This window comes from Acinonyx jubatus, chromosome B3, assembly GCF_027475565.1.
Source record: "Acinonyx jubatus isolate Ajub_Pintada_27869175 chromosome B3, VMU_Ajub_asm_v1.0, whole genome shotgun sequence".
NCBI classification, from domain to species: Eukaryota; Metazoa; Chordata; class Mammalia; order Carnivora; family Felidae; genus Acinonyx; species Acinonyx jubatus.
The window spans coordinates 133,493,949-133,510,946 of NC_069386.1; the positions used below are offsets into that span (position 1 = coordinate 133,493,949).

The 16,998-nt window shown below is 50.8% G+C and overlaps 1 protein-coding gene across 4 annotated transcripts in view; it reads right to left on the reverse strand.

Annotated features, from left to right (window-relative positions):
• ITPK1 (inositol-tetrakisphosphate 1-kinase) overlaps positions 1-16,998 on the reverse strand; it is a 178,769-nt gene that overhangs the window by 120,278 nt on the left and 41,493 nt on the right. For all 4 annotated transcript variants that reach the window (XM_053224865.1, XM_053224864.1, XM_053224863.1 and 1 more), the window contains exon 3: positions 16,475-16,499. In XM_053224865.1, coding sequence (XP_053080840.1) covers positions 16,475-16,499 — 25 coding nt within the window. The remainder of the gene's footprint in view (positions 1-16,474; positions 16,500-16,998) is intronic.

Genomic DNA, 16,998 nt, shown 5'->3' on the forward strand with positions numbered 1-16,998 from the left:
AGTCATTTCAGGAACAAGAAAACCAGTGAGCTGCTGAGAGGTCCTTACTACCCCACAACCCTACATACCAACCTACACCCCATACCTGACTTCAGGTACTCATGCACCCCCTAAGGAGGTCGCCTGCTCACCTAACCCTGCCCTATCTCATTCGTCCATCTTGTCACTATCTGGGAGGTGGGCCTCCGAGGGGTTTTGCCACTTCCCAGGGCTACACATCAGCAGACTCTCAGTCCAGACAGGCAGCCTGAAGGCATTGGCTTTGCCGTCACCCACCCACTCTGCTGCTCACTTGCTGGGTGGTGCAAGGCAAAGGCACTCCAGGTGTCTGAATCTCAGCGCTCTCACTTGGCAAGCGGGGACACTAACAGTGGCACCCGGCAAGCAAGGCACAAACAGGAGTTGTCACTGTTGCTATCCGGGCTGGAAAGACACCAAAGCATTTTGAAATTATTCTGAGGGCATCTCAGACCTCCGAAGCGATCTTACTAGGTGATTACTGCCCGGATGTCTGGGAGCCCCGCCCTACATGTTCCCCCAGGACCCCTGATCAAACACCACCCAACCCCCATCTAACCCCGGAGCGCCTCCCAAGTGACTTCTGCGAGCGATGACCGTGCCCTGCTGCACCGCCAAGTCACAGACACAGCGCGAGCCAGGATCTCCTTATAGGGTGGTTGCTCTAAGGCCATCATAGAAAGTTCAGAGAGAGAAATACTGACAGTCCTGCCCTGTGCAGACAGGGAACAAGGGACCCAGAACAAGCAGGTCTCTGAAAGGGCTATCCTGCCAGCCACTTGTATAGGACATCAGAGAACTCAGGGGTAGGATGGGGCTGCGGTGCTTCCCGGGGGAGTTCTCCAGGCAGGGGTGGCTGAATGGGAGAAAGAAAAAAGGGAAGGGAAGGGAAGGGAAGGGAAGGGAAGGGAAGGGAAGGGAAGGGAAGGGAAGGGAAGGGAAGGGAAGGGAAGGGAAGGGAAGGGAAGGGAAAAGAAAAGAAGGGCAGGGAAAAGAAAAGAAAAGAAAAGAAAAGAAAAGAAAAGAAAAGAAAAGAAAAGAAAAGAAAGGCAGGGAAAAGAAAAGAAAAGAAAAGAAAAGAAAAGAAAAGAAAAGAAAAGAAAAGAAAGGCAGGGAAAAGAAAAGAAAAGAAAGGCAGGGAAAAGGAAAGGAAAGGAAAGGAAAGGAAAGGAAAGGAAAGGAAAGGAAAGGAAAGGAGGGCAGGGAAAAGAAAAGAAAAGAAAAAAGAAAAGAAAAGAAAAGAAAAGAAAAGAAAAGAAAGGCAGGGAAAAGGAAAGGAAAGGAAAGGAAAGAAGGGCAGGGAAAAGGAAAGTAAAAAAAAAGAAAAGAAAAGAAAGGCAGGGAAAAGAAAAGAAAAGAAAAGAAAAGAAAAGAAAAGAAAAGAAAAGAAAAGAAAAGAAAAGAAGGGCAGGGAAAAGGAAAGGAAAGGAAAGAAGGGCAGGGAAAAGAAAAGAAAAAAAGAAAAGAAAAGAAAAGAAAAGAAAAGAAAAGAAAAGAAAAGAAAAGAAAAGAAAGGCAGGGAAAAGGAAAGGAAAGGAAAGGAAAGGAAAGGAAAGGAAAGGAAAGGAAAGGAAAGGAAAGAAGGGCAGGGAAAAGAAAAGAAAAGAAAAGAAAAGAAAAGAAAAGAAAAGAAAAGAAAAGAAAAGAAAAGAAAAGAAAAGAAAAGAAAAGAAAGAAGGAAGGGGGAAGGAAGGAAGGAAGGAAGGAAGGAAGGAAGGAAGGAAGGAAGGTAGGTAGGTAGGTAGGTGTGGGGGGGGGTGGGGAGAAAGCCAAGTTATGGCTCTGGATTTGCAAAATTTGGGGAAAGCAGTGAAATGTCAGCTGCGCACAGGACTCCCAGGACCTGCCCCCAGACAGCATGGGGGGCGGGGGTCTTATGTGTCCAGGGTCGGGAAGTCATACTCTCAGAGATGATGATGCCTTTACCCCACCGTGGCTGGAACTGGAGATGCAGAGGGAGGAAGTAAATATATCAGCCTATGCCCTCGAATGCACCCCAGCCAGGGCAGACTCTTCTCTGATCCTGGGGGGCACCACAAAGCAGGCTGCACTCGCCCCCGCATCGAGTAGAAGGCTTCCACAGTCAGGAGGGAACACCCTGAGCTGGGACCCCGCTGGCCCACAGCAGGAACATTACCCCTGTCAGCCCCTCCCTAAGCAAACCAGATGGATATAACTCACACGATAACATTTCCAGCTTCTTTACTTGTGACAACAAATCAAACAACAAGGGTCCTTTTATTTTCGCTCATCTACCCATCCAATCCCTCAATAATACACCTCATTTAGACTCCTACTGATTTCCATGGGCCCCTAAGGATGACATCAACAATGGTGGCACCAGCGAATAAAAAGGAGCAGCTCCTGCTGAGAACGTGCCGTGTGCCAGGCTCTGGGCTGCTCCTCAGCCGTATCACGTCCACGTCCCAACTGAGGCTGGCTCCAATATTTATTGCCATTTTGTAAATGAGGAAACCGAGGGTCACTGGGCCCAAGGGCACTGGGCACGGCTAGCTGCAGCCCAACACCCATTCCCGATTCTCCTCTTCTTCAGTAACAAAACCCCAAGCTCCTGTGAGGTGACAGCATGCCCAGCAGAAAGACGGCACTTCCCACCCTGCTGGCCTCCGGGTATTAGAACGTTCGACTCTGACCAAGGCCAGCATGGGCAGCAGTATAACACGGGATCTCTAAGGAGATCACCTAATGAGAATAGATTCAGGTGTGTGGCAGGGATGCCCTACTCCCATACTGCTTTCCCATGACCTGGGATGTATACACAACGGCTGGAGCCTCAGCAGCCACTTTTACAAGGAGGTGATCTTGGGCCTAGAAGATAGTGCGGCACAAACAGAGAAAAGGGGGTTCTTTAAAACTTTATGGAGCCCCTGCACCAGCCCCAGGTTAGCCTGCATCCGGCTTCTTTGGCATAGAGAGAAATAAATGTAAGATTTTATTTAAGCCACTGTTATTCCCAATCTGCTACTGGCAGCCGAATATCAATCCTGACGGCTCCACAGTGAAGCTGCAGGTGGAGGGGTGTTGGGAGGATGAAAGCCGGCCAGGCAGAGATCCCCCCAAAACACAATATCCTTGGCATGAGAGAGTCATGGAGAATGTGCTCAGGCCACACATTTCTGCTTGTCTTACGATTTTCTGTTTTCATCCAGATCAAGACAACAATGTCCTATTTGTGATGCTATGTTCTTCAACAGTTTAGGAAGGATGGTTCAAGCCTCTCCATAGATTTTACTCTCTCTCTCTCTCCTGACGACTTAAGAGTTCTAATCTCATTTCTCTGCACGCACTGGCTACCAGGAAGCTCAGCACCACTCTAGTGTCTCCTCACAGCACCAGGCCCGACAGCCAATATTACATCTCCTCTGTTCCTCACCTCGATTTACTTCTTCTGTGTTACTAACCTTTCCTTTGGGGAAAGCAAGAGAGCGTAAAGCATACAGAACGCTAAAAGGGAGGAATCTCCTAGACTATCAAATTCATGAAAGCTACTCATTCTTCTTTGAGTAGCTAAAATGGCAAATTATCTCCTAAGTTAGCACTTTGTAAGAACGAGGAAGATTCTCTAACTCATGTATACTTTCTGACCTTTCAAAACGGTGCCACATGACACATCAACCTGTTGCTGAAAAAGACATGCCAAGATCTCTCAGCCGGGCCCTGCCTTTACACATTAGCAGACACAGATTAAGAAATTTCCACAATATACAAATATGCTATTACCGTATTTCGTCAGTTCAAAGGCACTGTCAGTCAGAACCATCACGTTACACACTCATTAAAAGGTTTTTAAAGGCAAAACATAAGAGACTCTTAAATACAGAGAACAAACTGAGGGTGGATGGGGGGGAGGGGGGGAGGGGAAAGTGGGTGATGGGCATTGAGGAGAGCACTTGTTGGGCTGAGCACTGGGTGTTGTATGGAAGCCAATTTGACAATAAATTATTTTTTTAAAAAAAAAGGGTTTTAAGTAGGTTTTAAGGAACCAAAAGAATAAAAAAAGGTATGTTACTATAGCCAGAGAAAACCAATGGAGAGGTTCGTAGTGATTACCTCTAGAGAATAAGATGATGGGGAACTTTGCCAATTCATGTATTTCTGTAATATTTAATTAGTTTCCATTGATTTCCAAAGAGTTCTTGATAAGGTGCATCTATGAGCCAGAATGCTAGGCCTGCACAGTCTCCAGAAAAACAAGGCATGGTCACGGCCCTACAGAGGCTCCGGAGAAGTGGGAAAAGCCCCCACAGTCCGTGATTACACCATGCAATGGAAGCTTCTGTGTCTGGGAGGTGGGGCGCACAGGGTATGTTGGGGCCCACAAGAGGGAGGGGCTCTCTCGGCCTAGGGTATCCAGGAAGGCTTAAGGAGCTGGCGGCCGGGAGCTCGTCCAGACAGATTACTAAGTGTCAGCCAGATGGACAAGGGGAGGCATAGCGGGCTGCCAGGAGAGAGTATGCGGAGGACCCGGCCTCGCCACAGGCTGCTGGGCCTCTGCACGGGGTGCTTTGGGGTGCACCTGAGGAAGCGGCCCGGGCTCGGTTCCCTGGAGTGGGAACCAACTGTCAAGGGCTTCATGAACCCCTCCAAGGGGTGGGACATCACCCTGTCCCCCTGGTGCTGCGGCCTCGCTGGGTCAAGATGGGGCTTGTGTGAGAAAGAGCACTTGAGCAGCTGGCCAGCAGACAGATGGGCCCGGTCCAGGAGAGGGTTCAAGACACCGCAGGCAAAGGAATTGCAAGGAAGCGCTGCTCTCAGAATGGTGCAAAACCAGCAGTGGGGCGCGGAGGGTCACAGATGGACCAGGGAGCCAGCGTGCTGGGTTTTCTCTGCCTCGTGCTAGCTCACGGACTGGGGAGAGCTCTCTCGGACTCAGTTGCCTCATCTGTAAAGTGGGGATAACCGAAGTTTGTCCACTAAACAGCACCTATAAGAGTACTAACCGTCCTTCTCTGGACTGGATTGTCGTGGGGATTAAATTAGTTACCATAGTAAAGTGTTTACGGAAGTTCCCAGACCACACGAGGCTGTGTGCACATCTGCTTTGATCACCTCCCCCACCCGTTATAGTGACCCCTCCCTAAGGAGGTGCCCATCTGACTGGGTTCCTCAGGACCCAATCAATTCTCCCACAGCCTGGGCTTCTAACGGTCTCCCCCTCCCTCCAGGCCCAGGGGCCTCAAAGACCTGCCCCAGCACTGTCCTCCCTCACCTCCCAGAGGCCAGAGACTAGCACAGTGCAGGGGCAGCCACTGCAATCTTCAGGCAGGGTGGCCGAGTGGCAGCCACACACAGCCTTTCAGAGGCATCAGCCACTGCCAAGGCTGCCTGTCCGTCCCTGGGTCCCCTAACCCCCCCCCCCCCCACCACACACACACACACACACTGCTGGCACAGAGCCGGGCAAGGGGACACTGTGATAAACCACCACTGAGTCCACACCGTGGGCAGCGGCTCAGGGCCACAAACGGTCTACAGGCCACAGGGCTCCACACACTGTAAGATCCCGGTGCCTTAGACTCAGTAACGTCACTTCTAGAGGGCAATCCAAACAGAGAACCAAAGAGAGAACGGCAGCACTGTTCGGAACAGCAAACCAGAAACCACTAGAACCCAAGGTTCCATAGCAGAGAAAAGGTTCCTGATGCTGGGACAGCGGGGTGGCAGAAAACTGGTGCCGCCCTCGCAAGGATCATTTCCAAGGGGAGTAAACAGCACAAGCAAATCAATGTGTGTCCATCCTCCAAACGCAGGTCAGAAAACCTACAGATAAGAAAAGCCCAACCTGGATTCACACAATACTTAACAACGTATTTTAGGTAAAGGTACGAGAAAAGACCGAAATAAGTGTTTCAAAGATTATCTCTGGGCTTTCATCTTTAAGCCTGTCTTTCTCTCCCCAAATTTCAGAAACGAACACATAGTACTTCATGAAGAAAGAATAATCAAGGGTTTCAATCACCCACATCACCCAGTGAATGGAGCACACACCAGGGCCAGGCCCTGCACTCCCCAGAGACAAGGAAGTTCTGGCCCAGGAGAAGACATCAACTTGTAGCTCCAGCTAGGCATGGGAAGCCGGGGGTGGGGGGGTCCGCTGAGAGAGCCAGGAAGGTGGCACGGCCGAGGTGACACCTGAGCACGTCTAACAGCACAAATAACAACATGACAGTGGGGAGGGTGATGCCAGCTTCTTGGCCAACGAAAGACTCAAGCCGCTTGGTGGTCCGCGAGCCTGAGCCGGAGGCAATGCCTGCTTCTCACAGCGCAGGCCGTGCGCCCAGGGCCCTCCGGTCAATGCCCCGCCTCGCCCAGTCTCAGCCCCCAGAGGGCCCCCCCTCCCAGCTGCACTGGCACTCCTGCAACTGCACCGAGGATCGGGACTGAGCAGCTCTGGGCTGGCCACTCCAACCAGCTCTGGGCCGTGCCAAGGGCGATGGCGATGCTGACGGCTGGAGGACCAATTTTGAGGAGCGACGCCCTGGACAACGCCACCTCCAAGCAACCTCAAAACAGGCAGCGGCTTTCGGTTGTCCTTTTCCTCCCTTCCTATTTCCCCCACGCGCCTCTTTTCATCTCTTCGCTTGTATGTTCACTGCGCAGAAGGGGACCAGGGACCCAGGGCCCCGACTCCGTGTGGAATGGTATGGAGAAGCCTGGGTCCTGACAGGGCACACCCTGGCACCGTGGAGCACCGGTGCCCGGCTTCCCTGGCAGGGCCGCTTTCTGTTTTAAGGATAAGTTCAAGTTGACTCACCGAGTCAAAGGCTGGGGAAAGAACACCCCAGAACTGAGAATCACAGGCCTCCGAAGCCACACAGGACTGCCCCGACGCCAGAGACAGTTTCTATTTGCAACAGCAAGCCTAAAAAGCTCAAGAATAAAAATAAAACTGACAGAACTGAAACCATTCAGCGTACATGGGCAGCACGTAGCAGCTCATGAGCATTTTCCCATGTTGTCCTCCAAGATGCGTCTCTTAACAGCTCCTAAAAACATCTGATAAGAGCAGACCCTGATTTAAAGAACATTCCCACCGCCCCATGCACCATTATTGTAAAAAATACCCTGAAGTTTTCACATAAACTTGTCTGACTCTGTCACACATATATGCTAAGTAAATGACGGAGAATGAAAATAATTTTCAATGTTTTGAAAAAAAGAAATACAAATGCCTGCATTTCAAATGGTAAGAAATAACATGTATCTTTAAAAAAGGAATTCAGGGGTGCCTGGGTGGCTCAGTCGGTTAAGCATCTGATTTCAACTCGGGTCATGATCTCCCAGTTTCTGAGTTCGAGCCCTGCATCGGGTGGACAGCACAGAGACCACTTTGGATCCTGTGTCTCCCTCTCTCTCTGCCCCTCTCCCACTCTCTCTCTCTCTCAAAAATAAAAAAATAAAGTATAAATAAAAAAGGAGTTAAGCTAAATTCACACAGCTAGAAACCAAAAAGTGTTACTTGGATGATGGAAGGTGGGGAGGGCAAAGCAAAGAGACCAGCAGACAACGTATTTTTCTAAGCACTGCCTCACTCACGGCTGTGCCCCTCCACCCTTAAGCCACATGGTTCGTAACAAAGGATGAGGGGACAATAAACCCGTACTCCTTAAGCTTCCATCAGGTGTCTTAGGTCCTGTGTAGTAAATGTCCTCCCATTTTAAAGATGATTAAGGTAGGATCACATACTCAGAAGACAAACTAATGGAAACTCAAACCCAGGTCTCTGGGCTCCTCGGGAAGGTCAAGCACAGACAAGAACAATCTGTATCCCTGGGGGCACCTGGGTGGCTCTGTTGGTTAAGCATCCAACTTCAGCTCAGGTCACGATCTCGCGGTTCATGAGTTCAAGCCCCACATCAGGCTCTGTGCTGACAGCTTGGAGCCTGGAGCCTGCTTCAGATTCTTATGTCTCCCTCTCCCTCTGCCCCTCCCCTACTGGCTCGCTCACTCGCTCTCTCTCTTTCCCTCTCTCTCTAAAATAAATAAACATTAAAAAAATTTTTTTAATTGAAAAAAAAAAAAAAGAGTAATCTGTATCCCAATAACAGACCCAAACAACCATGGAAACGTTCTGCATAGAGTCGACTTCCCAATCTCATGGCCATGCTCCCTAGAGGTGCTGCTGTCTGCTATCAGAGGTCAGGGTCAGAGTCACATTCTGGTAGCCTTGAGAAAAGCCCCTGCCCATGAGGAGACAGCTGGATAACTGCCATGAGCTCTTCCAGCTACGAGGACGTCAGGCCCCCAGTAAACACCAAGACAACCTATATTCTCGCAGCCCCTGTATTTGGCTCCCATACACCCGGCAAAGGGGACGGACAAAAGGCAGAATGTCCACCCCTCGTGGGCCCCAACCACCTGGAAATAAAATCTAGTGAGGGCACGAGGCCAGGCAGCAAAAGCACCGTGCAGACGGTGTTGGTGGCAGAGTGAACCCAGGCGAGGATTAAATCATCTGACACTTTTAAGTACGTACCTTTTTTTTTTTAATGTTTTTATTTTTGAGAGAGAGAGAGAGAGAGAGAGAGAGAGAGCATGAGCAGGGGAGAGGCAGAGCGAGAGAGGGAGACACAGAATCCGAAGCAGGCTCCAGGCTCTGAGCTGCCAGCACAGAGCCCGACACAAGGGTTCCAACTCACAAACCGTAAGATCATGACCTGAGCTGAAGTCAGATGCTGAACTGACTGAGCCACCCAGGCGTCTCTAAGTACATACCTTTTAAAGCAATTTCTGAACCACTGAAAATATTACCCAAATAACAAATATATTTCTTACAGCTGGCCAGAGAACTCAACATCTATAAACCTTGGAAAGAAGCACCCTGCTCAGCCAACAGACTCTCCCTCTGGCTTTCAATAAGCCAGTTACTGGATTCAACGCGCCTATCTGAACCAGCCCTCCCCCCTCACTGGTCCTCTCCTTGCACCCCCATGCATGTCCAGAAACAAGCGAGAAGTCTGGGAAGTGACCCTCAATCTCACTCACCCGCCACATCCACCCACGTCCCATCATCTGTCTCCCCCTGCCTTCCGCTACTGAATTAATCCCAGTCAGACCCCATCACCATGACCACCACCACTCCAGGCCATGGTCCCGGGCTCCTTCCAGAAGACCCAGTTCTCTGCCTTCTAGCCCAGTCTTTATCTAACCGTCCTCCATATGCCCTGCAGTGGGATCTCCTGTCATGCCTTCTCACTGGAGCACACACCTCTCCCACACAAAAACCCTTTAATGCCCACTGAACCCACGCCCGTGAACAGATCACCAGCCCTTTCTAGGTCCGGCCCTGCCGCCCTCTCCGGCCTGGCTACTTGCCAACTCCATCGGGGCCAAGGATCCAGTGTTTCCAAGCCTCTCACAGACAAAAGACCCCCTTGCCCAGCTTCTGGATCCTTGTTCACATGTGCTCTCTGCCTGTAACGACATTCAAATACCTTACCCGCCCCCCAACCTAAGCTGGGTATATCCTGTATCAAGAAGCATCAACTTCCCTACAAGGCTTTCCTCATCCTCTGCCCACCCTCCCCTAACTGTCCACCCCTGTGTCCTCACAGGCCCCCACCACAGCACAGACGAGCCCTAGACCGCCTGGCACGCCCCCTCCAGCTCTCAGCCCGTCTTTCCCTTTCTGCTTGAGGGTCCACCACCCAACCTCCTTTCCCGAATGGTTCACACAGGAACAGTGCAAACATGTATACAAAGCACTCCAACATCTCAAGCAAGCAACAATTCTGGAGAAACCCGGAGCAAAGGCCTGCTGCCTGCCCGGCAAGCTGGGGAAACTTCTTTACGTCCTTGCCCACTTGAGAAACAGCGGCTGCTCCGGGGACTGGGTTTCGTAATGTCTGGATTCTCAAAGAATTTGGAAGGAAGACAGTGAATCTATGACGGGTGGCTGTACTTCCCACACTTACAGCTTGTTCGTTTGCATTTTAAAATACAACTCCGGCCCCCTCTCCTGCAAACAGCCCTCTCCTTCTCCCCTCGGGCTTTGCAAACTGGTGAAAGCCCCCATAATGTGCGAGGCAGGGATGCAAAACACACCTTCCCGAGGATGCTGAGGCTGGAGGTGGCAGGACAACAGATGAGTTGTTCTTTCCAGATCTCCTTCCCTTAAGTTCAGGGCTGCCCTAGAAAGGGGCAATGGGGTCCAGGGACAAAGAACCTCCCAGGCTTCCCTCCCAAGCCTTCCCCACAGATCAGGTCAGAGTGGAAAATGCTCCCAAGGTAACACCATCCTTCAAGGCTGACGCAAACTTCCTGCTTGGCCTTCGGCAGAGCCCTAAGCTCACGCCCCAGGCCCCCTAGGCCACAGATGACCCAGGAGGTCAAGAAATGTTTTCTCCAAATGAAGGCTCAGTGGGTGGAGGGACACTGATGGCTGTGCCACGGCTTGCATTTGGTCATTTCTGCAACCTGTGTGTTGCAGGAGCAGGAGCAGAACAGCCTGGGACATAGGTGAAGCACCTGTCGGGACCATGGGTTTGAACCTGGCTCTCAGCTAGGCTCTGTCAGGTGGACAAGGCCTATAGCCATGAGCAAGGCTTACCCTGCCTTTCTCTGGGACGCCTTCCTGACTTCATCTCTTGCACGCCTGTGCAAGTGACCCCCACCAACTCTGGCTCTGGATGCCGACGGCAGACTGCAGACTTCAGAAGGAAGGAACCAGGCTTTGGCACGGTGAGTCCCCCACACCCGCGGCCTGGCGCACCGCAGGCACCCAAGAAAGATGCGCTGAATGCCGCTACAGGGAGAGCCCAGTCTTCCCAACCCACACCTGCTGGCCGTGAGGGGCCTCAGTGGCTAAGCAAGGCCTGCAATGGAGGAGTCAGGGCGTGTCCAGCATCCTCATTACAATAATACCGAGGAAGAAGCCAAGGCAAACAGGTGCCTGCGACCATCACTGTCATGACAGGCAGCCCCTCCGGACAAAGGAGCAGAGGGCACCCCATCTCACAGTGCGCCTCACTCTCCCCTCGTCTTCTTGCCTGAGCCCCGACATTAAACACAAGGCAGCACTCCTCCTGGACTGGGGGCTTCTCGTGCTACATGAGCAGAGAACAGCAGGTTTTCCTAATTACAGCACCACCTGGCCTAACAGACCCAGGTTAGGGGACACCAGTTGGCCCGCAGACAGGCCCGTTGCCAAGGCTTTTCTGGGCCTCAGTGGCCACACAGGCCCCAGCGTCTGGATGGCCTAGGAGCCAAGCCACTGCCCCCTCGGAGATGGCACCTGCCTCTGAGCCCAGTTCTGAGAAGTCAATGGGGTAACATCCTAAAGCAGTGGCCTTCCAACCAAAGCCCCCAGAATAAATGTTTACAATTACATATCTTTTTGTGCATTTTCAAGTTGACATCTAAAATTTCTCATCGTAAGTTTAAATACTTGGAAAGGATGTAATTTCCAACATATTGTAAATATTAACATTTCAAAATAAAACTGTTCCTGTTTCTCTTTTAAATGGATCCAGTGGAATCTAAATACCGTAGCGATTTGAGGTCCACCATCATCCATCCTAAAATTACAGAATCCAGTGCCTCTTAAACACTGGGAGATTTAGAAAAGTTCCTTTTGCCTCCTCCAAGCCCAATACCCAACCCGCATCCTTCAGTGAATTCTATGTTTAAAGGCCTTTTACTGAGTAGTCTATTACACTACTAGGCAAAAAAGAACTATATGTATATAAAGGTTTTAATTTTTTAATTTTGTGTGACCATTAAGCTCTAAGTGTCAGAAATTTTCTTCTGGCTTGAATTATTATTACAATTACTATCAGTACATAACGGATGCACATGACCGAAACATCACTGACTGTACAAGGAAAAACATTACAGCTTATGAGGAACACATCTCGGAAGAGATGAATGGGAATTTTTCAAAAGTATTTCAAGTACCCACAGATGAAGGCAGAGCTCACTGTCAGTTGTATTTTTCAATGTTTATAGATGCAAGTTTTAAAACCCCTTCTTCAAGCAGAAGGATGGAATGGGAAGAGATTTACATAGCAAATTCTCTGAATTCCTTTAAAATTATATGCTAAGAATTATGGTCATTTGTTATCAAAAATCATTTCTAATGCTCCATCAGCTGACAACTCATTCAGGTCCTCTTTCAATTTTGTTGCAAGGGAAGAACTGGAGAAACCTGACCTGCCCCAGGGGGACCATGGGTGACAAGGCCTAGGTGGGTTTTATGCCCCAGGGTCGTATCTGCCTTGACAACGTAAATAACAAGCTTGCTGTGTGCTAAGCATGGTGCCAGCTGCCTTACCCAAATTGACTCAATTAGGTCTCAGGTGATCCCGGGGGACAGGCACAAGTATTGTCCCCATTTTACAGACAGGGAGACTGAGGCTCCGAGTGGTTAGGCATCTAGCGCAAGGTCACACAGCCAGAAACCTGGGCTCAGGTGATCCTAACCCTCACTGCTGCATGCACTGCCTCCGCAGAAGCGGGAGGAGGCCAATGTGGAAAGGGTGCCAGGAAGGAGGGTTTACAGGCTCCTTCCCAAGCAGATGTGGTGAGGAAATGAGCACATGAGGAAGCTGAGGACCTGCAAATTTTGCTTTCTTTTGTTTTTGTTAATTTTAATATTATTTATTTTTGAGACAGGGAAAGAGAGCGTGCGAGCGGGGGAAGGGCAGAGAAGAGAGGGAGACACAGAATCTGAAGCAGGCTCCAGGCTCTGTGCTGACAGCAGAGAGCCCAATGTGAGGCTCGAACTCATGAACCGAGAGATATAGACCTGAGCCGAAGTCAGACGCTTAACAGACTGAGCCACCCAGGCGCTCCAAATTTTGCTTTCTTGAATGTGCTCCCATCCTACCTTGGAGAGGTTACCCACAGATGTTTCTATCAAGTAAACGGTATCAGTGCCTGGTACACCACAGTCCCCGATAAATGTCAACACTCACGTTGTTACTACTGCCTTTAAATCCCAGGCAGAGAAATAACTTCCCTGATGGGAGGGTACCTTGGGATCTTACCAGCACTCTACAGTCTCGGTTCCTGACCCTGGACCCCAATATCCTTTTTTTATTTTATTTTTTTTTAAATTTTTTTTTCAACGTTTATTTATTTTTTGGGGGACAGAGAGAGACAGAGCATGAATGGGGGAGGGGCAGAGAGAGAGGGAGACACAGAATCGGAAACAGGCTCCAGGCTCTGAGCCATCAGCCCAGAGCCCGACGTGGGGCTCGAACTCACGGACCGCGAGATTGTGACCTGGCTGAAGTCGGACGCTTAACCGACTGAGCCACCCAGGCGCCCCAATATCCTTTTTTTAAATAGAAGCCAAAGCCCAGGTGACAACAGGCCTGGAAACAGTCAATAAATGGAGCAGAAAAACCATGGGCTCTGGAGACAAACTGACCCACAGTCAAAACCCAACTCTACCACTTACCAGCTGAGTTCCCCCAGGGGAAGTCACAACATCCTGAGCCTCAGTGGAGGCTCGTCTCTAAAATGGGCATGAAAACACTACTCATGTCACTGGACGGCTGCACAAAAAGGGACATTGCCACTGGGGGACCAGACACAAGGGATACTGGGTGTTGGCAGACGGCACGCTTCCTCTCCGCCCCTTCAGTCACTGACACCTCGTATCTGGCGAGCACCCACCATCTCCAGCACCCAGCGGCCCACCAGCCCAGGGATCTGGCGCACAGAGGCCTGGCTAATTTTGAAAACCCAGCCAAGTGCCTTGGCTTCCAGATTTTGCAAAGAGTCTTTCTCTACATCTTGAAATTTCAAGTTCTCCAAACACTCGGGGCTGCCAGGAGGAGGTGAACAGGGAGGCGTCGCGGTGGGTTTTATTTTTAGATACTGGCGTGGAAAGCGTCCAGTTTGGCCTCCCTCTGGTGCCCGGTCACCACTTCCTCCCCGAAGTCATCACCAAAAGGAACAGCAGACACATCAAGGAAGCATTTCGTAACTCTTCTGCCCGGTACACTCCGTAACAATGGCTCCAAGGCTTTAGTCCCGGGCGCCCTAGTGGCTCAGTTAAGCATCTGACTCTTGATTTTGGCTCAGGTCGTGATCTCACAGTTTGTGAGGTCCCAGCCCCGCGTTGGGCTCTGTGCTGACTGCATGGAGCCTGCTTAGGATGCTCTCTCTCTCTCTGTCTCTCTCTGTCTCTGTCTCTCTCTTTCTCTCTCTCTCTCTCACCCTCTCTCTGCCCCTCCCCCACTCACGCTCACACATGCACTCTCTCTCTCTCAAATTAAAAAAAAAAAAAAAAACTTAAAAAAAAATTTAAATAAATAAATAACTAGAGGTTTCCATCTAAACCTTCCCAGGAAGCCATGTAAAGCAAGCACACTGAACCCCCAGGTTATTCCTCACATCCTGAAATTCCAAGTCCCTCTCCCCTCTTCTCCCCTCCCCCCCTCCCTCTTTTGGTAGGGGTAGTGGCACCCTACTGTGTTAGTCTAAGATTTTCCAGGACAGGGGCGCCTGGGTGGCGCAGTCGGTTAAGCGTCCGACTTCAGCCAGGTCACGATCTCGCAGGGTCCATGAGTTCGAGCCCCGCGTCAGGCTCTGGGCTGATGGCTCAGAGCCCGGAGCCTGTTTCCGATTCTGTGTCTCCCTCTCTCTCTGCCCCTCCCCCGTTCATGCTCTGTCTCTCTCTGTCCCAAAAATAAATAAACGTTGAAAAAAAAAAAAAAAAAAAAAAGATTTTCCAGGACAGGAATCAGGTATTAGGGGAAGGGCACATTTTTTTCCCCTTTTAAGTAAAGTGTTTATTGGTGAGCACGTGAATTCACTTCCTCTAAATATTGTTCCCCCGCAGAAATTTCTTCGTGAACCTGGACAAGCGCTATAGTTAACCTCAGGGAAGCACCTGGACCTTCTCTTAGCAACCTCCAGCTACAGCTCCAACTTTAAGGCCAGGACTTGATGGTGGGTACAGCAGCATCTGCAAAGGATCTGGTGACATCCAAAGTAACCGTAGGTAAGGACTAAGAGACCAAAATAAGCCAAAGCATCCTGGAGCAGGACCAATCTGAGACACCTGGCCCCAGAATGACCAAGGTACAACTGCACTTCCTCTGCCCACTGCTGGACCCCTGACAGGCATTATCAATCAACCCCTGCTCTCAGCCACTCACAGATTTAGATTCCTCCAGGCAGCCACTACCAATCAATCAGAAGCGGCCCCAAAAGCATACTTCTCAGCCATTCCTGAATTCTGACTTCCCTCTTTTAATGTGTAAGAAATTAAGGTCCACAGAAAAACTCAGTGCAGATCACACAACTTTGCAGAGCCAAAATGAGCCTGGTTGAAAACTCTACAGTTGATGAGGGACTTCCAGAAACTGCCTTCTCCCTCAAAACCAACCTCAGCCTCCAGGTGACAAGTTCAACCTGCTACAAGGAGGGAGACCAGAGGGAGACCAAGGCTTCCAGACAGAGCCACCCAGCCCCACCCCACCAACCACCCCCAATGGCCACTGTCAGAGCAGGTACATCTATTTTGGGGCCACAGAGCCCGCCCCAGGCCCTGGGAGGGATTCTCTCTCCATCCATCCCTCCCTCCTTCTCCAGCCAATGAGCACCTGACTTAAGTCTGCCCCAGAGTGAGGCAGCCCAAGGGTCAGGAGCCCCCCACACTGACTTGGTCCACCTTCCAGGAGCCAGTGGCCCACAGAGAAGATTGGGTGTCACCAACTGATAGCAGGATGGGGATGCACCTGACCTGGGGAGGGGGAGGGGGAAAGGAGAGGGGAAAGAGTACTCTTGGAGATGATACCACTCACAAGAATGGTCCAAGATAGGAGAAGACTCACCCTCAGAGGGCTGAACAGCCAAGGCAGGGGCCCAGGGGGACTCGTGCTCCCTCAGCAAAGACAGAGAGCAGGCATGGGCCAACCGTGGGGGCATCAGGACCACGGATGTCTCGCGGGGTGGCTAAGCTCCCACACCCTGTACCCCCACTCCCACCCAGAGCCCCACTTCTCCCCCAAGCCAGCTCCTTCCACCGATGACCCCACTGCAACTCCACAAGACCCAGAGACCACCAAGCATGACCCACGTTCTGCCAGGGCAGAAACCACAGAGATTCCACAGGGGGAGAAGTTAAAAATGACATGCAAGTGAAGAAGCTAAGCACCCAGACTCTTGGGGCGCCTGGGCAGCTCAGTCAGTTAAGCATCCGACTTCGGCTCAAGTCATGATTTCACAGTTTGTGAGTTCGAGCCCTGCGTTGGGCTCTGTGCTGACAGCTCAGAGCCCGGAGCCGGCTTCAGATTCTGTGTCTCCTTCTCTCTCTGCACCTCCCCCATTTGTGCTCTGTATCTGTCTATCAAAAATAAATAAATGTAAAAAAAAAAAATTAAAAAAAAAAAAGCACCCAGACTCTCGAGGGAGAAGGGGAAAGGGGGCCCTAAAAGGCCCACCCACACGAACAACAGTGAAGGTATGGTCTGTAACTCACCTGCACGACTTCTATCCCTCGCTTCCTGTGGAGAGAAACAAAGAAAAGAAAGGTTACTCAGGCAGCCAGGAAGCATCCTTCCAGAACATTCACTACAGCCAGCTGATGGCAGGACAGCCTGCAGCTGCCCCTCTCAAACACGATCCCCAGAACAGCCTCATTTGCAAAGGGAAAGTCTGCAAACTCCTAGCCAGTCCTCAAGGGCACCTTCAGGCAGAGAGAGAGAGAGAGAGAGTTGTTTCCTGAGAGGGACCTGGCTGTAGTTCTACAAGGACCCCAAGTTTGCTGGTTTTCCTCATAGGCATCCCGCTCTCCAATCTCAGGGCCAGCCCTTCATGGGCACAGCTCCAGCCTGGCTCGCCCCTGTACCCTTCCCTCCACCTTATTTACCCCCAATGGCCTGACCTTCCCTCCTGGACTCAACCACCTCCCATGGCTCCCCATTTCTTCCCATATCAGGTCTACTACCTCGGCCTGGCCTCCCAGGTCTACCTCAGCCCATCTGCTCTCCCACATTGCAGGAG